The sequence below is a fragment of the Limulus polyphemus genome, unplaced genomic scaffold (assembly GCF_000517525.1).
Source record: "Limulus polyphemus unplaced genomic scaffold, Limulus_polyphemus-2.1.2 Scaffold2398, whole genome shotgun sequence".
NCBI lineage: Eukaryota > Metazoa > Arthropoda > Merostomata > Xiphosura > Limulidae > Limulus > Limulus polyphemus.
In genome coordinates, this window is record NW_013668008.1 from 51,205 (window position 1) to 67,446 (window position 16,242).

Below are 16,242 nucleotides of genomic sequence, written 5' to 3' on the forward strand. Positions count from 1 at the left end.
ACTGCTGTACTCTCTATACTAACTAAGATGTCAACTGCTGTACTCTCTATACTAACTAAGATGTCAACTGCTGTACTCTCTATACTAACTAAGATGTCACCTGCTGTTCTCTCTATACTAACTAAGATGTCACCTGATGTACTCTCTAAACTGCTGTACTCTCTATACTAACTAAGATATCTGGTATTTTGTTGTACAAAATACTTCCTGTACCTTTCAAACAAATATAATCTAACACAAAAACATTTTCAGGAACAAAAAGAATGTCCAACATAGCTATAAAAAAATTCCCACTTAGGTCTTCTAAACGTCCTTCTAGATTCTTTTCTCCTTCTCTGCATGAACTACATCTAATTACTTTCCCACAAAACTATAACTTACTTCTCACACCACTTTATCAGATTCTACATTGACAGTGAGTAGTTATATCCTGCTCTATCCTGTACCTATTTTTGAAGCAAAATTTCATTAATAGTTGTTGAGACCGCATGCCGCGAGATCATAAAAGGGTAGAAACAAGAGATTGTACTAATAAATCTGTGAAAGAGATGATAAACCAAATGAGAAATAACACATGAATAACTATATTCCCAAGGGATGTTAGTTTCTTGTCGAAAATATTAATGTGCTTTGGGAAAGGCCAAAAAATGTATTGTTTACAAGTGAGACTCCCCAGAGCTTCACAGAAATGTCATTTTAAACATTTCTAAAACCTTTTCTTGCATTTATAATAAAATGGTTACACAATATGAATTATAAAATATTTGTGAGTTAAAAGTAGTCAAAACAGTGTTAGAGTTATTATTTTACTTAATATTTGAGATCTGATATACTGGTGTGCACTCAACACCTAAAGGGTTCTCTCATCTGGATATAGACAAAAGGAACGTGTGAAAAGAAAAAACACCTCAGTCCAAAATGATTTTCCTAATGAAAACTATGCTTATTATTTAAAATTTTCAGCTGTCTGTATTCCTACAATCTTACTTGAATCCTTTCCTGTATGCAAACTTATTTAAAAAATTACTTAAATGTAATAACCTAGTTACTTCTGTTAAATCATTGAAATTTTGTTTTCCAAATAATCCACTGCAGTTGAATCAGAGAGGAGTTAATACAAATATCACACTTTTAAAATAGAAATATTCTTATCTGCTTTAAATAATTTCTGTCCAAAAATTAATTTCATTGTTTTTAAATTTAAATATTTACCTGAATGGTAACTTCATCTTTACATTGCTGGACTGCATTTTGCATAATCACCTGAGCTTTAGAAAGAACCTAGAGATAAAGCAAATACAAGTCTAATCATTTATAGGCTTAGGAGACAGTAGCTAGATGACCATTAAAATCACACTTTATTTTACAGTGTTTTCAAACAACTACTTCAATGAATCTAATTTAGATTTTTAGTTTTAATATCAATGAAAGAAAAATACTGTTTAGTTAAATCCTCCATTTTGCATTTTCCTAAGGTTTCAAAAATGTGAGCTTAAAGCAAAATGTAAACAAACTTTCATTTCTTGCCATTAAAATTTCTCATCAAAAGTGAGCTAACTACAGAGGGTTCAGTATGTTATAATAAAAGAGTTTTAAATATGCAAATCAGCAAGACAAGTGACAACCACAGTCAATATAGTTATGGTGAAACAGTATGTATCAGAACTACATTTCAGCATTGTCTGGAATTTCGTAGGTAATGTGACACCACAAAAAAAAATAGATCATGTAAAATATTCATGCATACAGAACATAAAGATGTGTTCAGATTGGGGATTTAGAATTTTCAAAACTATGATAATTAATTACAATGGAAAACAAATGGATATAGATTAACTTTGTGCACTGGGACCATCCAGATAAAAAGACCTGCAGTAAGTCGTACCCCAGCCTTGATAATCAGCATGTGGCATCTTGTAATATGTGAGAACCCACAAATACAAAGGTGAATGGCAAAAGCTATCAACTTGCCCCAGATCACAAGTATGCAACATAATCAAGAATGATCTTTATCTAGAAAAAGAGACACAAGTCATGCGTACACAAGTTGTTTTCTACCATTCAACCATCATATACCTCAAGCTGCTACAGAATGAAACAGGTTTTCAATTCATGCAATGTCCTTGGATGTCTGTACAAGAAGACTGTTGAAATGGACTATGGAAAGCATGCAGGGAGGAAGAGTATACTTTCAGCATAGCAGCCTTATGACAGAGCCTTTTGCAATAGAAAATGTGATGCAAGGCCATCAGGTAGAGCATGACCAGACATGGCAACATGGACTGTAACAACATGGTGAGGCTCCAAAACTGTTTTAATATAACATATCCAACCTCGGTTTATAAATGAGAATTACAGCTGGGCAATTGGTGGTGTTCGCTACTCGATTAAATGAGAGTCCAAGTAACTGATTAATAGTGTTCCTAAAACTATGTAATTTAAAAGCAAGCAAGGATGCTGCCACAACTGCCATCATCAACAACATCAAAAAATAGTTGGCAGCAGGTCTTGCCAGAGAGTTACTGTCATTCTAGTTAGCAGTTTATCACTTTCAACGACAACAACAACAACTGGTTAGTTGGAATAACCAATAATAGAAATCTCTAATTCTGATTAGCTGATTATATTTGCCACCAACCGAGTTAGCTGTAATTTTGATTAATCATTTGTTGGAATAATCAAAAACAGTAGTAATCAAATCTACTAACTGTTATTTGTTAATTATTTTCATGACGATTGATATAATCAGAATTTGGATTACTGGACTGTTAAAAAAAGTCAAAATCAATAATAATTGTAAAAACTAATTTTGATTAATAATAATTCCAATTAATCAATTAGTTTACGTGACACTAATCAATCTGACTGCTGCTTAGAGGTAATCGACTATACTTGATAACACAACCCAGCACTAATCAGAACTAAAAAGTAGCTTATAAATAATGAAGTCAATTCTATATAACATTCTGTACAAGCATACTGTTGAAATGGACTATGGAAAGCATGCAGGGAGGAAGAGTATACTTTCAGCATAGCAGCCTTATGACAGAGCCTTTTGCAATAGAAAATGTGATGCAAGGCCATCAGGTAGAGCATGACCAGACATGGCAACATGGACTGTAACAACATGGTGAGGCTCCAAAACTGTTTTAATATAACATGTTATACATGTACAAAATGTACATCATAAATTAATATACAAGAAAACTAATACTTATAATGATTAGAATGCATTGAATATGTGTTGGACATCCTTGCAATTAAAAATATTTTCAGCCACTATACCATTCATATCTTATGAAGTATGGTCAGCTCAGAAGATGTATGTTTGATTAAGTGCAAAACTGCACAATGGGTTATCTATACTGTGCTCGCTGTAGAGATTAAGTCCTGAATTTTAACATTATAAACCCTCAAAGCTTACCACTTCCACAATGCAAAACCCTTAAGAGATTCAAATTTATGCTTGTTTCGTATATAATTAAGTTGAAAATGCAAAACAGCCTTAACAAATAAAGACAAATTAATAACATAAAAATTGTAAATGTTATAACCTTAATCGTAATGATGCTTAAAATAGGATATATTATTGCTAAAGAAAATCATGAAGTGGTAAACTATATACATTTTTATATCATTTTGTTTGAATTTCGTGCAAAGCTACACGAGGGCTATCTGCACTAACCGTCCCTAATTTAGCAGTGTAAGACTAGTGGGAAGGCAGCTAGTCATCACCACTCACCGCCAACTCTTGGCCGACTCTTTTACCAACGAATAGTGGGATTGACCATCACATTATAATGCTCCCACGGCTGAAAGGGTGAGCATGTTTGGTGTGACAGAGATTCAATCCTGCGACCTGCACATTGCGAGTCGAGTGACCTAACCACCTGGCCATGCCGGGCCTGTTTTTATATGCGACAAAAATGCTCTTAAACCATTTAAAATAAGAAGCAAGTGATATATAGCCAACCTCAAAATTAAAAAGGTGAAAAAGATAAGTTCAGATGTAGATGAAAGTCACCTGAATTGAATTTTAGTTTAATATAACATCTGTTCTCCCTTGGTATATAAAGAAAATGTACAGAAAAAGTAGCAAATAAACTGTGTGATACCTTCATGGCATAAACCTGTTCTGAATCTTTCTGCTGGACCAGAAGAACTGAGCCAAAAGCCCCCTGAGCAATTTGTTCTTTTACCTACAAAATACATAAAGTTTATAAGTTTCTTGGATCATTTAATCTAATAAGATATACAGTACATTAATCATCTTCTTTAATTTGTGGAATACAAATCTATAAATGTGACCATTCATAAATCCTTATTAAAATGTTTCGATCTTATTTTAAGCCATTTTCTTACAAAAACTCTTATGTTTCATAAAAAATAAATTCCTATATTCCTATATCTTTGGCACCAAAAAGTTGTGGAAGCCTGAAATCCTGATTTCTGGTGATTAGTGATATTTATTCTAATTTTTGTCCTTGCTATTCTTCAGTATGTAGTAATTTCTTTGTATATACCAATGCTGCTCGGAAAGTTAGATAATTAGTCTCTGATTTTGTGAATATATAGAGGTACGAGTAACAAAAGCAACAGTATGTTCAACATCAATGAAACAAAATGGCCTCCACCACCCCTTACAGCCATCACATCTCAACCTTTTATTACAAAGTCATACGAGTTTAATAATTTTACAGTATAAAAAATTTAGACATTTCAACTTTGATGAAACATAAATTTTCTTTAAATAAAAATGCTTTATGCTATGAAATTAAGAAAAAAAAAATTTACATCCTCTCTGGTGCGACATTTTACCAAAATTAACGTAAAATGATAATATATTATAAGCATAGTGCTGATATTCTTTCAATTAATTACAGTAACTTTACATACTGTACAATACGAAGATACATGATTTATCAGACTAGTATTTCAAATCTACAAATATGTTTAACATGATATGATTAAAGATAGTATACTTAAACAACATTCAAGTTGGTTCTTTCGTGAAATCAAAAGTTTAAAATAATTGTCAATTTACTTAACAATATCAGTCGACATACAAGAATTAGATGAGCTTTACTGGTACACAAATTAAGTTTGTTGAAAAGAATTTAGTTTATCATTATACATGTACTCTGATCATATCTTAAACTAAGGTACAACTTCAGCAAAATATTATAAAGTAAGAATACAGCATAATTTGACTTTACGCTACTACGTAAAATGCTTAAACGTCAAGTGGAGAAATCAACTTGCTCATAGAAGCTAAAGTTTATTTCGTTTCTTATAATATATATTACTATCAAATGACTCTTATATTAAAAATCAAATTTCAGAAACTAGAACAACTCCACATTTAATGAATAAACCATTCTGAAAACTAATACATACAGAAGAGAAAAATCCCAAGCCAGGTTTCTTTTGTGTACATGTACCTTGAATATGTGTGTGTGTGCATATTTACTTATGTACATATTACGATTTGTAAGTATACTTTTCCAAATGGAACTCGGTGATGTTAATTTTTACATATATGTTTATCTATTTACTAGTTTCAATGTTAAGAGTTTCCTAAACTGAAAATACATTACCAATAGATATTTACTTCTCACACAATAGCTTTTCTTCTTCAGTGCTGCCCTCTATATATACAAGTTTTTTGCTCAGCACTAACCTTGATACCCCCCACCCACCCCACATGTTTAATGTGGTACAGCTGCATTGTAGCATGTAAATAATCCTGCAACAACCCGCCATGAATAGGAGTGTGACACCTTTCCTGTTGTAGCTGGTTCCCTCTATACTATAGAACCCAATCTTTATATTGAAAGTAGGCAAAAATAGAAGCACTGGAAGTTGGGAGGTAGGGTGGAAAATGTGAGTAGGGGTAAGTATCTATCGGAAATATACTTTCAGTGTAGGAAAATTTTAACTTTCAATACGATAACTTACTTGCTCAAATAACTACTAGAATCCAACAGTGACATGGTGGAGGGACTGGTACAAAATTTACCAAGATGCGTATCCTTCGGAAGGTGTCCAAAGAATGCTCATGGAGTGTGACATCTTTCTGTAGAGGAACACACCCAGGGGAGATTGTACCACATTTGAACCAGGTATACTCTTAACCTTTTGTGAAAATATGTGTCACTAATAGGGCCTACAAAAAGCACACCAAATACTCAACTGGACCTGCCAAATGGTTTAGAGTGCCTAGGGTGCATTAGAGCATAATTGGTGGGTCAACTCCAGTTCAAAACCAAGCAGCATCAGGTATTTATCAGCTGGTCCACAACAGGAAGGTCCTTACCTCAAGATGAGGAAGTAGAAGGGGAAACAAGTTCCTTTGTGTCACTCTACTCTGGGCATATAGGCGCAGACCTAGTACACAACCAACACCAGGCCACCCAAGAACCTGACACCCATGCAACAGTAGGAAGGGGGAATGCAATGTAGTAGTTCACTCAAATCCAAACCCTGGCAATCTTGGGAATTTATTGTCCAGTCTGTAGCAGGAAGAAGGATCTCTACCAACCACGTGTGAGGACTTATTTTGGCTGGTCCAGCTCCAGGCCACCCAGGAACCAACATCCAAGTGGTGGTAGGATGAGGAGTCCCAGCTGCATTTTGGTGGATCATCTTCAGTCCATAACCAGGCTACATCACATATTTTTCTCCCAGTCCACAGTAGGAGGAAGGTTCACACCATCTAAACTAATGCACCACAGCCCTACTCTCAACTGAATGGGATTGAGCACATTCAAGAGGATGCCTCCATGATCCACCACCTCGGCAGCTAGGAGCTGGTAAGTGGTAAGATCTCCTGTACTCCACTTGAAGAGGGAGGAGAACAATGCAGTGGGGAGTCTGGAGGAACACAACACTGAAGAAAGTGCAATGTATGACCATGAAATTGTAATTTAAAAAGCAGGCCAGTCCCGATTTATTCAATCAGGATCAGAGGGATGGGCAGCTATCCCAACACTGCCTTAATCACGATAGTCCACGAGTTGGTACAGTCTGGGACAGGCATATATATATATATATATGGCACAAAATACCTTGAGAATGAACCTACTAGCAGTTATGTGGCTTACCTCATCTTAACAGTGGGCCTTATAGACCTGAAAGGCCGTTAGTGCAGATTTATGGAATAGTACAGCTGGACAGGCAGCACTCACCGCAGACTGGGATCCAACATGTAAAACTGGGCCACTGTAAGGAAATAAAGAAATATAAAAACACTCACCCACTCACAGTTGAAACGAGATGTAGAGGATGGCAACTGGTGATATTCGGTATCCTGATGAGGAGAAGAGGGTTACATGATGAAGTTAATGAGAGATGAATGTGCATGCCATGGTTCACATGCCAACCTGGATGATCTCCCTCAATGGGTGACAGAAGTGGGCAGCCAGGGAGAGGGTGAGATGCTGGATCTGATGCAAGGATACCATAAAAAAGACACTTGGCAATGGGAGAAAAAGAAGAATAAGCCAACCCATGAGGGTGAAAGGAAACATAAGTCGGTTAGATGAAGGATTCCAATTGATAAACAGGTAAGAATGAGAATCACAGAAGAAAACCATATAAACAATATAGCACCGGAGACCACTAATAAGACAGTGAATTCTGTGAAATCCTTTGACTGAACTGAACGTGTGTACAGATTTAAGTCAGAGCTAGCCATGAGAGGCAAGCAATTGTTCACATGTACCTCATATCCTAAACATATTTCCAGGGAAGCATTCTGTTACTTTCCTGCAAAATAAATCAATATTAGTAAGTAACTGAAAACTATAAATGTTTCTGAAAAGCTGTTATGTCCTGAATGATACAGGTGGTGTTGAACTGAGAGTTCGGGTGTTTAGTGGAATTAGATAATCAATTAAGTATCGGGTTCGTTAATCAACTACATTCAACTAATCGATTATTCCAACATGAAACACAGTGGAAACAATAGTCAATTAAGCTGAAAAACCCGGCATTAATCAAAAATAATAATGAGAAATCATAATGGCAACATTTCAATTACTTGAATAGTTGGATTAACTGAAAGTAGTTATAATCAGACAAATTAACTTCGATATGTTGATTATTTTTGTGAAATTAATAAGTTTAACCATAATCTTAATTAATCAATTATTTTATTTGGCAATAATTGATGTAACTGATACTCATATGTAATCATTAATTGAGTTTATCACCCAGCTCTAGTCAATATGATGATTATTATTTCATAATACGCAAAAGCATGAATTATTAAATTAGTCACAAGATTATAAACAGCAGAAGTTAATTGTATAAAGATTTTGTTTTCTTTTTTCAATGTTTGTAAAAAAAGTTAACTTCTACTGAATACAACAGTAGTTTCTTGTTTTTGTATTACAATGCATGTTTAATACTTAATATATTTTTGTTCTTACTTTTATGTGTTGAGGAAATTCTGGAGTTTAACTGCATCTGTAGTCTTGATGCTCAATGGCTGACATGTTACAATGTTATTTTGATCGGAATGGATCTTTCAGGAACTGTGTACTAACTGGTCAAAACATTAATATTCTTCTACAAATACTAAAGATATAATTATAAGAACTACTATTCTCATCTTTATTATTTTCACAACGTTTCAACCAGTGAATTCTTCAGCCGTCACCAGGTGTTATATCAGACATTTTTTTCTATGCATCACAACCAGAAAGCTTTTTTTTTGTGGAATTACCAGGATTCAAACCCCCAAATCTGTGATCCTGAATACAGACACTCTGACCACTTGGGTGATATAATGCCTAATGCCGGCCTGGAGAATTCACTGGTCAAAACGTTGTAGAAAATAATGATACACATAATACAGGAGAGAATAATAGTCTGAATAATCATATCATTAGTAATATTAACACCTTGTCTCAATCATTCCACAAAACTATTCTTCTACAACTATGGTATAGTGCCGTTATCTGTTACGATTGTTCCAGAAGTGAAGTTTTACTGGGTATGCGTTAAATTTTTATTCTATAAAAACAAACCAATACAACTGTTTCATTGGAAAGAGAAATTAAGAAGTCAGTGATAAAAGTGGCAAGTTTTAATTGCAAATTATCCCGTGTCAGTTTCTAAATGGCACATTACATCACATATCAGTTTTAAAGCCATTACTGAGCTGAGAACATAAAAGTATGACCTATTGTGATAAATAACACAGCCCGTATAAAGGTCACTTGAGAAGTGTTTATGAATGAGCATTGCTGCCTTCATGCAAAGAATATTAAAATTGTTAAAGTCTTTAAAAAAAATAAAATCATTAGCAGCTATTCTGGCTCCATTTCATCAACACTGTAAAAACTGTGCAACTTGAAGAACTTGGTCCATTGAGTGTTGCAAAGAGTTTGAAACCAACCAATCAACAAGAAGATACTGCAGTCAGTTGTTGTACAAAGACATTTTCTTAGAAATGTCCATGCAGCTACTTCAGCACAATCAACTGAAAGAACAGAAAGAATAACACATACATGAGCAAGCAAAAAACTGTCCACTCACAGAAGATGAGGAAAAAAAATGAAGAAGAATACCCAAGAACGTTACAAGCATGTTATCACTCCAGCCCACAAATCAACTTACCTAGCTTATAAGTGTTACAAAGGGAAGGATCTCCCATACAACAACAAATACACGAGCAAGCAAAAAACTGTATGTTCAGAAAATATGAGTAGAAGAAAATGAAAAAAACAACATCCTAGAACAAAACAAGCACATTGTTATTATTCCTTGTCCACAATGCAAAAAGCCTATTTTATACATGGGAAGGATGTCATTGATAAAGACTTTGATTCAGTATGTAAACTCACAACAATTTCAATTTTTAATGATCGGTTAAGTGTTCTTATTCAAGTGACTAATTTTAAGGTAAGAAATAGCCTATTTGGTTAGAAAACCACGGAGAATGCCTGCTATGGAATCTGAAGATCCCTCTTTGTTAACAATATGGAAAAGCCTGTACCATCCCTATATCTTAGGCAGTTAGCTGCCATCCTTCTGTCTCTTCCATATCACGTGCTAAATAGAACTGGTCTGTTGAAGGAAACAGTTCACTCTAAAACAAGAAACTGACTGAGGGCTAAGGAGACCTACGATTGGTCACTGTATACGAGTCTATGGTTATGAAAGATATCACACAAGAAGTTGGCTCAATTTATATTTGATGAAAATTGTGATCTTGAAACGAAAGATCAGGGAGCAAAAGATAAAGAAAAGAATGGAAAGAAACAGGACAATGAAGAAGAAATGACAACAGAGGATATAATTTGTAATGATGAAGCAAAGATTAAGAATCACATATGAGTAGCCAAAGTCATTGATTAGCAAGGTTTTAATTTTTTATGCAGCTAATTTGTAGCTTTAGCTTTGTTAGACAATCACTGTGTTGAACTTACTTTGGAATAAATATAAAAATGTTAAGCAACCAAAATATCTAGAGATAAGACACCCACAAAAACATAGTTATACAGTGTTTATTACTGAAGTTGTGATATAACAAAATAAAAATTTCTAACAACAGAATGAGATTTTACAATAGCTTTGCCAGATTAAAATATTTTCGGTAACTTTACAATCCATAAGGTGTGTAACCGGTGTTGGTTGTTTGTTTTGTGGCTGCATTGTTATATATTTATTTTTTGTTCTTCATAAAATTAAATCTCTCTATCTATATACATTAGTAAATATTTGACTAGCCAACTGACATATTTTTTTCTAATACTCCCCCTCCTTCCTATAAAATCAGAAATTGTCTCCTCAGGCTTTTATTTATGCTATTCATAATTCATGGAAATATTTTTAAAAATATTGGTATGTTCAACTATCATTAATACGGTAGCTGCGATTTTAAAATTATTGATCAAATTTAAACAAGATTACCGAATAAAACATTAGAGATAAAAATCACTTGATTCAAAACAGCTTGGTTGGATTGACATAATTTCAGTAGCTTTTTCCTTGTCACAGCTTAATGTTACAAAATACAATTAACCCTTGTTCTATACAGTGTATTTGTTAATTGATATCACATCTTTTGAAACTATTACATATATTCACACAGAAGAAACAGTATTACCTATTTTGAGAAACTTTTAATAAAAGTAATTATGAATTCCTCACCTGATATTTCTGTTCTTCTAACTGTCCCTCTTACAGGAAACTCTGGCAGAAAGAGAGCTTCTACAAGTGGAACTGGCCATGTCGTTTTTGTTGCTTCATACTGATTACCCAAAGTGGACTGCTGCCATCGTCGACGAGAAGTTCGAGACCAAGGCCGTTGTACACTACTTACAGACTGCCCACTGTGAACACTTGAGAAACTGAACTGGAGGAAAGATCAATAGAAACACTTACTGAGATATTTAGTTATTTAATGTCACAATGAAAGATTTAAAACTATATTAAATAAGGTATTAAGATATTCTCATTGAGACCTTGCTAAGAAAAGGAAAATGACCAAGATAACAAAGGTCATCAAAACAATACACAGGGCATCAGAACCAAACTAATTGGAGTTCTGTATATCTAAACAACTGGATCCAAAAACCCACCACACTATCGGGTAAACTTACAACTAACAGGAATTATTTTACCAAATTAATACATACTTTCAAGTTTTCCTTTAAAAACTAGATAGGCAAATTAATTATTAAAAAGTCACTTGATCTACTCAATAACTAGAAGTTTGTGGATCTAACACGTGAAAGATGTGGTATGACAAAAGCTGTAGTTTAGCTCTGGCTTTCTTTTTCACACACACATATATATGCAAAGGTAGTAATCTAGAGTACTGGTTTCTGCCATGCCTTCTGGGTTCTAGAAAGAAGCCGACAACTATTATAGTTTTCAACAGACCCAATAGTAGAATAGGTGATACCGTATTCTACATACAGTCTTTTCTGGAGAACTTCTTCTTCAGCAATTCAGTTATAGAGTGCTAGCTATAGGACTACAACTGTCCTTTTCTTGTGCCACCCAGAGTGTCATGTTCTGTTCTGATGATAACCAAGAACCTTGCTATTTGTCTGCAGGGAAAACAGCATTCACCACTGTATGTCTGTATACATATAGGTTCCATAGTTTTAATTTTAAAACCGCTATAGGAAGCTGCTAATTTTCGAGCAGCAGAATGTGCTTGCATTTAGGTAATTAGTATAAAGCTTGTATAATTGGCTAATCGTTGTAGCTTTGGAAACTTTAAGACTACGTCTTGTCTTTTCCATTTCACCTATAACAAATTGATACACCAGTAGAAAAGCTATTTTTCTGTTTGGAAATATGACTAATTTACAACAGTTAGGGTCATTTTGTGCCTCCTTCACAGCACAATCATAGTTCTTTCACATGTAAAATCAGGACAAAGAGTTCATGTCAATACATCCACACACGAAGATTACTTGCCTGTGGATGGTGAATGAGTAAAGAGAGGTATTAGTGTGCCAGTTGCTGAAAGTTGGTTTCATCAATGTAATAGCTCTTAAGTTTTTTTACATATAAGCATGAGCTTATTATTATGGGTTGAGTAGTTTCTAGCTTGTAAGGAGAATAGATTAAATGAGAAAGTGAAGTTATAGAGGTGTTGATGGTCTTACATTGGTACAAAGTTGTTTGGTCAACACATCACTTTCAAGCTTCCTGTAAAGTGCGAGCTGTAGGATCCTGCATTTCACAAACATCTTTATTTCAGTTTAAAACTTAAGTTTATAAATATAAGCACTGATTTTTCTTAATTACGTAATCAAATATTGTATTTATAGGCTAATATTAAATAAATAATAATATAAGTTATAATATATTAATCAATCTTGTTACAGTCATATTCATAAACAACAAAGTTAGGCCTACCTGACTCTGGGTAGAATACCATCGTTTATTGAGAGATGCTGAATTTGACTGTGCGTTTCCCATTTAACTGAAAACAACTAAACATTTTTCTGACTCTAACTAGTAACTATTAAATTATCTTTAAAGTTTTTAAATATAATAAGGTTTTTCAAAGGTCGTTACCAAATTCAGTTGTATTATTTATATTTAACATTAAGGTTAATTCAAATACGATCTGTAACCATTCAGTTTCACAATTCCCTGTCAAACAGGTAATAAATTATGAGCCACCTAAAATTTGGAAACAATCTTAAAATTGAATTCACTTTTAGTTTTAGAAGGTAGAGTAATTGATATATTTACATTAAATATTTCCGTTCCTAAGTCAGAGGTAAAAGAGAATTTAAGTAAATGAAGTCAACAATATAATTTTATAAAAAGAAGTATGTTATAGATCAAACCACTAAGGAGTTAATATATATATGTATATATATTAATATATATAACTGTGGATACAATGTTTCGCCCTTCTTCAGGTATCACTAACTGAACATACTTCTTTTAATCTTATCAACAACCACTACGCGTAATTTCATATACAGTTTTATACAAATATAATTTTATAAACAATCTAAAGTTTTATTATTTTCTCAGGCTCAACATATATATTATGTGTCGAAACGTGAAATACAATCTTTCAGTGAAACTGTAAAGGCAAGAATATTGAAGACAAATGTAATTTTATTCACAATAATTAATAAGTTCCTAAACTTCTTACTTAATATTATTACATATTACCTTCGTTGTTGTTGTTTTTTATCTGAAAAAAAAAAACAACAAGAAAAAAACGCACTTTCATACTAAGACCAGTTCTAGATTACTATGGAATTAACAAAAAAATACGATACCCTATAACCCTAACGCTTTCGAAAGGTGGACCTTTCTTCTTCTGAAGTAATCTGACATATTTTTTCTTAATAATGTTAATGAGTTCTAAAGAGGTATTTTCAAGAATCTGTTGCCATTTGTTGCAAAAATTCTGGCCATGAGCTTTTAGTGTGAGAGATGGGGGAATGTTTCTATTCTGTATGTTAAATAATAGCGACTTGGCATATTGATGGTGTCTGGTGCGTTTCTCAGTGAGTTTTCTAAATTTCTGAAAGAGTTATTTTCTTCTGTAGTTAAGACTGGCAAATATTCTAGTATAGAGCATGCAGTATTTCCATTAGGACTGATTTTGTGTAGTTTTGAGGTTAAGGAAGTGGAAGATGAAGGGTTTGTGAGTATGGAAGAGCGAACAACAGAAGCATAAGAAGAGTTAAAGTTTTTGTTTTTTTTGGAACTTGATATTGGCGGGAAATTGTGATTTATGTTGAGTTTGTCAGCAGAAACAAAATAACCTGGAAGCTGACTGTGAGACAGTGAATAAGTTCTTAGATGGAAATATTGAGAGACAGGAGTACTAGAGTGTGAGACATTGGTAGTTTTCGAAATAGGAGGGGATGTAGAGTTTGGATAGAAAAGGATAGAAGATCTGTTATAAACAGTAAAGTGAGATAGTTGTAGTGACTTGGAATAGGAAGACAAGACTGGGAGAATAGAGCAAGAAATAAAGTATTGTTACGTCTCTGTTTGTCTGTTAATTTCCCATAGAAATTCTTCCTGAGAAACTTCAGCGACACAAGTCCTTTCTTAAATAAAACTAGTTTATTCTTTCTCAATACAACTTTGCAATACACTTAATTTCTGCAGTCACTTAAACACACGCTATAATTCTCAACGAACGATTCACGCACTTTACTTACTACCGCGCTTGACTCAGTTGTCCGCCTATATCTTCAATCTCTCTGTCCGCTATTCAGTCCTCACTGCCCTCACTTCTCGCCGGTCTTATATACTATAAAAGCGCGAGTCTAGCAAACGCTCGAGCCTTCAGGAACGTTCCACAGGTTCCTCGATCTTTCTAGATACACATTACGTGTTACCAGAGTCACGTGACTTCCGCTGTCGTAACATTATTTAAAGTTTGAAGTCCATGTAAAGATATCAGAGAAGTTGAGATGAAGTCCATCACGCACGAGAAAATTAATGAGTAGTATTAGGCTTGTGTGGTTAATGAAGGCAAGTTGGGGATTGAGTTTACATAGGTTTTGGTTAGTTTTTTTAAAATATAGGATTTTATTGTTGAGTTGTGTGATTGGTGTGGTGCTTTGCGTGTTGAAATCCTCAGATAAAACTGCTTTTTTACATGCTTAGGGATTACACTAGAGATAACTAGTTTAATGTGTGATCTGAGGCTAAAAATATGAGCTACTATGTTTTCGAGCTCTGAAAAGTAGTGTTCAACAGACTTATCCGTCTGTTTCAGGCCATTAATGCTAAAATGAATTACCAGAAATCGTAGGGAAATGGTCAGAGTTATAGTATCTTTTATTTTAACTCCACTGATGTATTTTGAAAGGACTGTTTGTCCATTAAGAAATGTCAAGTGTTCGTGTAGGTACTTGAGCATAGAATCAACTAAAATGCCTATGTTAGGAAATAAAAAGGTATACTTATCTGAATTGGCCCCATGTTCCTTACGGGGATATATATTTATGATGTTAAGAGCTACATATTTTCCTAACATCATGAATATGGAATTAACAAAACATTTTCGAACGTCTGTTTTCTTTTCTTATAGTACAAAGCCACATATTAGGCTACCTGCGCTGTATTCGTTGCGGGGATTGTGTCCTGAATTTTCAAAGTAATTAAGATACATTTCTACAAAGTCTTTCCAGCACTTACAAATAAAGTATTGTTGCGTCAGCGAGGTCACGTGACTAGTATCACGCCACGTCCTTCTCTAACCTTCGTGAATTATCGGGAGACTACTAAATTGGGGGTAGTCTGGTATATATATATAAGACGGTCACAACGTGACGGAACAGGGGAATGAGTAATTGAACTGCAGTCAGAGAGTGTGTAATTGAACTAAGTATTGTCGAGCACGAGCACGTGAGACGTTCGTTGAGAATTATAGCGCGACTGTTGAAATTAAGTGTATCACAAAGTTATATTCAGAAAGAATAAACCAGTTTTATTTAAGAAAGGACTTGTGTCGCTAAAGTTTCGTCGGAACGGATTTACGGAAAATTAACTAACGAACGGAGACATAACAAATTGGTGTCAGAAGTGGGATGGAAAAAAGTATGATGTGGTCTTTCATTATTGAAAATTAGAACTAAGTTGCGACAGATTTTCACAATGAACTATCAGGTCATCCCATAAGTTCTGTCCGGATTTTAAATAAAGAAAACGAGTGCTCAAATCTTACATTTTATTGAAATTTAATCATCAATGTAGTTTCCATGATTATCTATGACTTCTTTCCAT

General features: G+C 34.1%; 2 protein-coding genes across 5 annotated transcripts in view; one reads left to right on the forward strand and one right to left on the reverse strand.

Annotated features, from left to right (window-relative positions):
* Positions 1-11,228, reverse strand: part of LOC106466854 (serine/threonine-protein kinase S6KL-like) — a 62,426-nt gene extending 51,198 nt beyond the window's left edge. For 3 of the 4 annotated variants that reach the window (XM_022394920.1, XM_022394921.1, XM_022394918.1), the window contains exons 1-4: positions 11,161-11,228; positions 7,104-7,221; positions 4,116-4,199; positions 1,213-1,281 (exon numbers count right to left, since the gene is read on the reverse strand). In XM_022394920.1, the coding sequence (XP_022250628.1) occupies positions 1,213-1,281; positions 4,116-4,121 (75 nt within the window). In that variant the 5' untranslated portion in view covers positions 4,122-4,199; positions 7,104-7,221; positions 11,161-11,228. The remainder of the gene's footprint in view (positions 1-1,212; positions 1,282-4,115; positions 4,200-7,103; positions 7,222-11,160) is intronic. The other variant, XM_022394919.1, reaches the window with a different exon arrangement.
* LOC111087631 overlaps positions 7,510-16,242 on the forward strand; it is a 27,524-nt gene continuing 18,791 nt past the window's right edge. Inside the window, exon 1 of the mRNA XM_022394923.1 lies at positions 7,510-7,565. Within this exon, the coding sequence (XP_022250631.1) occupies positions 7,510-7,565 (56 nt within the window). The remainder of the gene's footprint in view (positions 7,566-16,242) is intronic.